Source organism: Marmota flaviventris, chromosome 6 (genome assembly GCF_047511675.1).
Source record: "Marmota flaviventris isolate mMarFla1 chromosome 6, mMarFla1.hap1, whole genome shotgun sequence".
In the NCBI taxonomy this organism is placed as follows: domain Eukaryota; kingdom Metazoa; phylum Chordata; class Mammalia; order Rodentia; family Sciuridae; genus Marmota; species Marmota flaviventris.
In genome coordinates, this window is record NC_092503.1 from 116,343,098 (window position 1) to 116,352,568 (window position 9,471).

Sequence of the window (9,471 nt, forward strand, 5' to 3'; positions counted from 1 at the left end):
CACTGGGATTCCAAGCATGGCCACCACGCCTGGCTGGGAATCACCACTCTTTAATTTCTCAGCTTGCTGCTCCCAGCTCCAGACTGAATCCTCCCTCCTCCCCACCCCACAATCATTTTTTTTTAATACCTTTATTTTTATTTATTTATTTTTATGTGACGTCGAGGATGGCACCCAGTGCCCCAGTACTAGGCAAGCGCTCTGCCCGGAGCCACCACCCGGGCGGCCTTTGTGTCCTGGCCTCCCCGTGTCCATCATCCCCACGGTGGAGAAGGAGGCAGGCAGTGTGCTCTCTGCAGCACCGGCAGGACCTGGAGCCCGGCATGTTGTTTGTCTCCGCAGGAGGCCTCGGCATGAAGCAGCAGCAGTGGTGCGGGCTGACGGCCAAAATGGGCACCGTGCTGTCGGGGGTCTTCACCATCCTGGCCACCAACATGTACCTCATCTTCGAGCGGAAGCACCTGGGGCACAGCAACTGCTCCGAGATCAGCCTTCAGGAGGAGGGCCCCAACCCCGCGAGGCAGTTCCTCATCTGCTGGAGCTACACGACCGTGCTGTGCCTGTCCGCGGTCACCATCGTCCTCAGCTGCCTCCTGCTGTACGCCGTGTACGCGCAGATCTACAGCGGGCTGCTGGTCTACGGGGTCTGGATCCTCTTCTATGAGGCCGTCAACCTGGTGGTCCAGGTCTTCACCAACAAGTTCAGCTCCGCCGAGGTGCGCGCCATGCGCTGGCTGGGCTTCGTGCTGCGGACCCTCCTGCACTGCTACGGGCTGTTCTTCGTCATCATCTACGCCCACATCATCTACAAGAGCCAGAACCAGGGGAACATCGTCTTCTACAACAGGCGCGTTTCCATGGGCAGCAGAGAGACTCCTCGGCAGAAGTCAAAGATCCTGAGCTTTGTCCACCACTATAAAGAATGACCTGGGCGCCTTTCTTTCCCCAAGAGGCAGGTCTCTCCGGTTCTTAGGGTAGCCCCTTTCTTGCTCTCTCCCCGCGCCCCTTTGGCTGAGCAGTTTGGCAAGTGCAGACCCCACGGCCACTCTTCCAGGGGAATGTGGAGAGATGAAGTGATTCTGATCATAAACGACATATCCTGCTCCTTGAGGGCATTTATTGAGTTCAGGGGCCTAATGATTGATCAAACCTTCCTTGAATTCTGCCTTCCTTTTCTGTTGTAGTCAAAATCAAAATGAAAAAGTACAGAAATGAAGCTGATTTGCTGAACAGCCGGCTCTATTTTGGTATGTCTTCATTCCTCTTCAACCCACAGCTCTTTTAATGTGATCTCAGGCTAGCCTCATCTGTATTTAGACTCAGATTGTTGTAGCACAAAGGATACTGTTGGCCTTGGGGTGGATTTGTGCTATGGTTTCCCCCTCTGTCTTCTGTACTATATTCCAGATAAGTAAGACAATAAAAATAGAGGAGAATCATTCTTCAATCTGTCTTGAATTCTTTCCCTCCTTTGGCATTCAAGAAGCACTAAAGGGACTTGATTACAAGAGGTAAATTTGTGGGACACGATGGCTACTCAGTGAAGCTGAGGCAGGAGGATCACAAATTGAAGGCCAACCTCTGCAACTGAGCAAAGCCCTGTCTCAAAATTTTTAAAAAATTAAGGGACTGGGGACATAGCTCAGTGGTAGAGCACTCCTGCGTTCAATCCCCAGTACTGGAATAAAAAATTAAAAGGTGATTAAATTTATTTCTATGACTATCCCTGTGCTGTACACTGTGGGAGTTACCAAAAAAGTATAAGATGTGTAGCCTGACCTTCAGGATTTTGTAGCTTTATGGAAGAGACTAATTTACTACTTATGAATCAATTAGCCAATCATATCATAAAATGTACTGTTGCAGATCAACAAACTCTCCCCCTCAAAAAAATAAACATGGCGGTCTGCAACTCAAGTGCACTCCGTCACACACACACAAAAGCCTGTAATTGGACAAATGTTGGCATATGTACATCCCATGAAAAACCATCACCAAGATCAGGTTCATGAGCAGACATCATCCTAAACTTCCCTGTAATCCCTGTCTTCCAACTCTCTTTATTTACTTTTTTTTTTTTTTGGGGGGGGGGTACTGGGGATTGAACTCAGGGGCAATTAACCACTGAGCCCCAGCCCCAGCCCTATTTTGAATTTTATTTAGAGACAGGGTCTCACTGAGTTGCTTAGTGCCTCCCTTTTGCTGAGGCTGGCTTTGAACTTGTGATCCTCCTGCCTCAGCCTCCTGAGCTGCTGGGATTACAGGTGTGTGCCAACATGCCTGGCTTGTTGTTTAGTTTTTTTTTTTTTTTTTTTAATTTTTTACTTTTATTTTTTTAAATATTTATTTTTTTAGTTGGACACAATAGTTTTATTTTGTTTATTTGTATGTGGTGTTGAGGATGGAACCCAAGGCCTCGAACGTGCTAAGCAAGTGCTCTACCGCTGAGCCACAACCCCAGCCCTATTTTTTTTTTTTTTAAGTAATCATGAATAAGAACAACTTAAATATTTGTGTGCAGGTTTATATGGATTTATGCTTTCATTCACCTTCAGTAAATACCATTTTCCCTTTTTAAGAAACTTCTTTTTCTTCCCAGAGTGCCTGTCCCATTTAAATTCCCTCTCTGGTCCATGAGAGTTCCTGTCCCTCCACATCTTCCCCAGCGTTTAACATGGGCAGGAATTTTTTATCCAAGCCATTCTAGTAGGTATATAAGAGTATTTCATTGCAACTTTAATTTAAATTTCCCTGATAGCAAACGATGTTGAGCATTTCTTCATGCACTGATTTAGCACTTTTATATCTTCTTAGGCAATGTGTCTGTTCAAATCTTTTGCCGATTAAAAATGTGTTGTGAAGCACAGGGTTTGATTCTGAGCACCACATAAAAATAAATGAATAAAATCAAGGTCCTTCAACATCTTAAACAACAGTAAAAAAAAAAAAAATGTTGTTAGGCAGACAGTGATACAAGCCTGTAAATCCCAGTGACTTGGGAGGATGAGGCAGGAGGATCACAAGTTCAAAGCAGGCCTCGGCAACTCAGCAAGGCCCTAAGCAATTTAGCAAGATCCTATGCTAAATAAAATATAAAAAGGGCTGGGGATGTGGCTCAGTGGTTAAGAACCTGGGTTCAACCTCTGGTACAAAAAAAAAAAAAAAAAAAAAAAAGGAGGAGAAAATCTGATACAGAGTTATTTGAAATGAACAGAAATTTGTTGACTGGGAAGTGTAGGAATGAGGGCCCAGCAACTGGAAAAGGCCTTGCTGTGTCAAAACATGACGAAAGGCCTCACGATGCAAATGGGCAAAAAAAGGGCAAAAAAGGGAGGGAGTACTGGTCAGCAAGCCCCTCCCACAGTTCCAGCCCGAGGCCACTCATGAGGGGAGCTCTTGTGACCCTCAAAGCTCCCAGCTTAGACACTTTTTCATGACGGCAATTAAATTGCAACCTGGGTTTTGGAGGGGCAGACATTCCAACAACAGCACACACCAATTACATTTCCATAGGAACTTTAGAATCAGCTTGAAGTTTCTATTTTTAAAAAGCCTGCTGGAATAAATTAAAAAAAAAAAAAAAAGCCCTCTGGGATGTTGAGAAGGATGGCACCGGATCCATAGATGGATTTAGGGAGAATTGAAATCTTGATTTCAAATCTTGATGTTTTCAATTCTAATACATGAGAATGATATCACCTCCCCATTTATTCAAGTCTTTAATTCCTCTCAGTAATGTTTTATAGCTTTCAACATTCCAGTCTTCATGATCATAGTCAGATTTATTTTATATTTTATTATTTTTTCTTCTCTTTTCTCTCTCTCTCTTTCTTTTCTTAGTGGCACTAGGGATTGAACCCCAGGTGCTTCACCACTGAGCAACATCTGCAGCCCTTTTTATTTTATACTTTGAAACATGGTCTTGCTAAATTGCCAAGGCTGGTCTTGAACCTGGATCCCCAGCCTCCTGAGTTGCTGGAATTACAGGTGTGTGCCACAGCACCCGTCTCCATCATTGATTTCTAATGTAATTTTAATATGAGCAGAGAACATACATTTTTCATTTTTAAATTTATTGAGGCTAGTTTTTCGGTTTTGTTTTTCAATGCTGAGGATTGAACCCAGGGCCTTGCACATGCTAGGCAAGCAGTCTACCACTGAGCCATACACCCAACCCCAAGACTAGTTTTATGACATTTAATCTTTTTTTTTTTTTTAAATATTTTTTTTTTGAGAGAGAGAGAATTTTAATATTTATTTTTTAGTTTTCAGCGGACACAACATCTTTGTTTGTATGTGGTGCTGAGGATCGAACCCGGGCCGCACACATGCCAGGCGAGTGCGCTACCGCTTGAGCCACATCCCCAGCCCATGACATTTAATCTTGATAAATGTTCTGTGTGAACCTGGAAAGAATATTCTACTATTGTTAGATGCAGTGTTCCATAATGTGAATTAGATCAAATTGGTTGATAATATTGTTCAAATCTTGTAATGTCTTTCCTAATTTTCTGCCAGGTTCTTTTTTTTAATTTTTAATTTAATTTTATTTTTAATTATAGATGGACAAAATACCTTTATTTTATTTATTTATTTTTATTTAGTTCTGAGGATTGAACCCAGTGCCTCACACATGCTAGGCAAGGACTCTACCACTGAGCTATAAACCCAGCCCCTTCTGTCTACTTCTATCAGTTAGTCAAAAAGAAGTATTAAGGTCTCTGAATATAATCATGGATTTGCTTATTTCTTTTTGCAACTAGCAGCCTTTTCTTTGTGTATTTTGAAGTGTAAATGGGTACATTAATGTTTAGAGTATTTCTATCTTTTTGATATAACAAAAAAATAAGCCCTTTATTATTTAAATTGACTTTTTTGGAGAGGAGGTGCCAGGGATTGAACCCAGGAGGATTCTACCTTTAAACTATATCCCCATCCCCTGGCCTCAAACTTGGGATCCTCCTGCCTTACCCTCCTGAATAGCTGGGATTAAAGTCTGTGCCACTGCACTTGGTTGAAGTGACATTCTTTACTCTGGGAATACTCTTTGCCCTACAGTTTATTTTGTCTGGTATTAATGCATCCAGTCCATTCTTCTTTTGATTTGTGTTAACAAATTTATCTATTTTTTTTTACTTCTAACTTATTTGTGTCTTTATATTTAAAAGATGCTTATTGTGCAGAGGTGTGACTCAGCGGTAGTGCACATGCCTAGCATTTGCACAAGGTTCTGCTTTCAATCTCTACTACTGAAATGAAAAAATTAACTAATTTTTTTTTTTAAAGAGAGAGAGAGAGAGAATTTTTTAATATTTATTTATTTAATTATTTTTAGTTATTGGCGGACACAACATCTTTGTGTGTATGTGGTGCTGAGGATCGAACCCAGGCCGCATGCATGCCAGGCGAGCGTGCTACTGCTTGAGCCACATCCCCAGCCCAAAAATTAACTAATTGACTTTTAACATATGCCTAGTATAAGCAGTATATAATCAGGACTTGCTTTTTTACTTTTAAAATCTAATCTGGGGGCTGGGGATGTGGCTCAAGCGTGCTCGCCTGGCATGCATGCGGTCTGGGTTCGATCCTTAGCACCACATACAAACAAAGATGTTGTGTCTGCCGAAAACTAAAAAATAAATATTAAAAAATTAAAAAAAAAAAGTAAAATAAAATCTAATCTGGGCTGGGGATATAGCTCAGCTGATAGAGTGCTTGCCTCGCATGTACAAGGCCCTGGATTCGATCCCCAACACCAAAAAAAATAAAATATAATCTGACAACCACTGGCTTTTAATTTGGGTATTTAAACCATTTACATTTAATGGCTATCTTGTTATTTGTTTTATATTTGCTTTATCTGTTCATTTATTTTTACTCATTTTCTGTCTTCTTTTGTATTAATTTAATACTTCATATGGTTCTATTTTATCTTTTTTACTTTATGGAATATAATTATTTTTATGTTCTTTTAGGTTTTTTTGGCGGGGTGGGGATACCAAGGATTGAATTCAGGGGCACTTGACTACTAAGCCACATCCCCAGCCCTATTCTGTGTTTCATTTAGAGACAAGGTCTCAGTGAGTTGCTTAGCACCTTGCTTTTGTTAAGGCTGGCTTTGAACTCGTGATCCTCCTGCCTCAGCTTCCTGAGCCACTGGGATTATAGGCATGCACCACTGTGCCAGACTTATTTTAGTATTTGATTTAAGGTTTGTGGTATACATATGTAACTCATCACATTCTACCTTTAAGTAATATTATGCTACTCCACATCTAATATAAGAAACTTATGGTAGTACAATAGTATGCTTCCTTTTCTTTTCTCTCTTTTTTTTTTAAATTATTCATTTATTTTCAGTACTAGATATCAAATCCAGGATGCTGCAAATGCTAGGCAAGGATTCTACCACTGGAAAACGTCTCTAACCCTTTTCTTTTTATTGTCAAACAAGGTCTCATTATACTGCCCTGGCTGACCTTGAACTTGAGATTCTCCTACCTCTGCCTCCTGAGTAGTTGGGATTATAGGCGTGGACCACCATGCCCAGTTGGTATAGTGTTTTAAAGGTGCATCCAAGTTATTCCTGCACTTAATTTCCCACCATCCTCCTGACCCTGCATGACTTCAGATACACAGGCCTCTCACTGTACCCCAGATCTGGAGGAGCCCAGGGCAGGCAGAAGAGGCAATGCGTTAGCTGTTTATAGCTGAATTGATACCTCCCTGCCCCCACCAATCATGCCTCATATCTGTCCTGCTTAAAACAGCAGCTTCCAGAGAAACAGATGGAGTATTGGCCTGATCTCTCCAAAAATTGAGCCCCATACCCCAGTGTCACTTCTTTGCTTTATGCCTATGTTGTAAGTTTCAAGGCGATGCTTTTATAAATCACTTCAGTTCCATAGCCCTACTGTCCCAGCCTTGTTCTCTGCCCTCAACACCTCCCTCCTGGGACACTGTAATAACTGCCAAGCTTCTTTCTCTGCCTTCTGCAGATTTTCTCTGGTGCATTCTATTCATTCAACTTTCACTCAGCAAACATCTAATGAGTACCTACTGGGTGCCAGAGACCTAGCGTGGCACTGCAGATACATAGGCAAACACACCAGTGTGGAAGCCAGACAAATAAAAGAATGAATAAATAAGATACTTTTAAAAATTAAGGAAAAGAAAAAAAAAACCTTCTAATGCAGTGTGATAAATGCTGTGGAGGATGAGGTGGTCTAGTAGTGTTATCAAGATTTAACAAAGAGCCAGACGCAATGGCACATGCCTGTAATCTCAGCAGCTCAGGAGGCTGAGACAGGAGGATCGCAAGTTCAAAGCCAGCCTCAGCAACAGCAAGGCCCTAAGCAACTCAGTGAGACCCTGGGGACGTGACTCAGTGGTTGAGTGTCCCTGAGTTCAATCCTTAGTACCACCCCAAGAAAAACAAAGATTTAACAAGGAACGGGGTGCCCCATATGTCATCTCAGTTACTCAGGAGGCTAAGGGAGGAGAATCCCAAGTTTGAGGCCAGTCTGGGCAACTGAGCGAGACCTTGTCTCAAAATAAAAAGATCTTGCTCTCCCTCCCCACAGCCTTCCCTCTCTCCCCTTCCTGGCTGTCATGAACTGAGCAGCTTTACTCTGCCACACCCTCCCATCACGATGCTCTTCCTCAACTTGGGTCTCGAGCTGTGCAGCTGGCCCACCTTGAGCCAAAATAAACTTGTCCTTCTCTAAAAACAATAAATAAATAAAATAAAAAGCTGGAATACTGCTCAGTGGTGGAACACTTTCCTAGCACGTGCAAGACCCCGGATTTGATCCTCAGAACTGCAAAACAAACACACACACACAAACAAAATTTTAAAAACCAACCAAAAAAGAAGAAGAAGGAGAAGATGGAAGAAGATAGACAATGTTGCAGCCCAGGCAAAGGCTGGACGTTTGGATGCTCCCTAAGTCACTTGTGTGAACCCCTGTTCAGAAACTGTAGAATTAGAGTCTGATGTCCGCAGGCAACAGCAAAGAATGCACCCATCCAAGAAGAACTGAGCCAGGTGCAGTACACACCTGGAATCTCAGCAGCTCGGGAGGCTGAGATTGCAAGTTCAAAGTCAGCCTCAGCCACTGAGCAAGGCCCTAAGCAACTTAGCCAGACGCTGTCTCTAAATAAAATATTAAAAAAGGGCTGGGGATGTGGCTCAGTGGTTAAGTGGTCCTGGGTTCAATCCCCAGCACAAAAAAAAAAAAAAAAAAAACAAGAAGAAGAATTGAACTTGCCTACCTGCAGAGGAGATACCCCTTCTCTCACTTTTTGTTCCCTATGGGTCCCCAGCCTATTGGCTGGTATTGCCCATATTTAGGATAGTTCTCCCCCACCCTCAGTTTGTAGACTCACAGGAAGGTACACACACACACACATACACACACACACTCTCCAGAAGTGCTCTTTACAAATTTTCTAAATGTCTCTCAACCTGGTCAAGTTGACAGACAAGGTTAACTATCCACCATGGAAACTTGTCAGTCAGAGAATAAGTGTGTGTTCCCCTCGTGTGTGATTGTGCCCCTTCCTTTTCCCTCACACAGTAGCTCACGAGGTGCTGAATGGAGAGGAGAGAGGCTTTCTGGGGAGCCTTCTGCACTGGGAAGTGTAAGGAGGAGATCCGGAGTGTAGAGGGACATTTTGGTGGAGGTCCAGCCAACCCCAACCTTGGATCCTCTGTTATAAACGTTCAGCAAAGTCTGCCTGGCTCTGGGTATCTCCACCCAGGCTGGAGCCAACCTGTGGAGTTGAGATCTAACCAAGGTTGCAGCTGGAGGCCTGTCTGCTGGGCTCGCCTGGGTACCATCTTGGCCTGAATAGTAAGTCTTGCATTCATAAACCTTCCCCCATGCCACCCACTGCTGGCCCAACCCTGTGACTTGGGACAAGACCGAGGCACTCCCAGGGAACAAAACAGGACAATTCCATTTCTAAGAGTTTGGAAGGAAAGACAGGGGGAGGGTTAGGGGGATGATCCCAAGCTCTAAGGAGGCAGAAGAGCTTCCTTTCTTGGGGAAAACAAATTCACCGGAAGGGAGCCCTGAAATCCATCCCATCATTATTCCAGATAAAGGAGCTTCCTAAGGCCCACAAGCCTGGAGCAATAAGAGCAGGGTTTTGTGGGTTTTTTTTTTTTTTTTTCCATCTTAAAGTAAAGCTGGAGTTGGGGCAGCAGAGTTGGAAGCTAAAGCTACCTTCGGATCACCCCAGGCCAGTGGTGCTTTCATTTCCCAGTGATGTGGTTCCCACAGCTGACTTGGTTACAGCAGGGATCACACCCATGTCCCTTGACCTCCATCTCATGGCTTGTCCACACAGCAGCATTGCTGTCCCCAACCCTAGTGGCCTGGGGCATTAAACTCAGGCAAGCTGTGCTATCTTGTCATGTGTCCCCATATATATATTTTTTTCCTCTGCAGGCAATACTCCCATGAC

At 43.3% G+C, this 9,471-nt stretch overlaps 1 protein-coding gene across 1 annotated transcript; it reads left to right on the forward strand.

Moving 5' to 3' along the window:
- Nucleotides 1-353: 353 nt before the first annotated feature.
- Tmem217 (transmembrane protein 217) lies at nucleotides 354-926 on the forward strand. The gene has a single exon (XM_027943510.2). The coding sequence runs from the start codon at nucleotides 354-356 to the stop codon at nucleotides 924-926; it is 573 nt and encodes a 190-aa protein (XP_027799311.2).
- The last annotated feature ends 8,545 nt before the right edge of the window (nucleotides 927-9,471 follow it).

Excerpts from the sequence above, each read along its gene's own strand:
- Tmem217 (XM_027943510.2), top strand. The coding sequence starts at position 354 with ATGAAGCAGCAGCAGTGGTGCGGGCTGACGGCCAAAATGGGCACCGTG.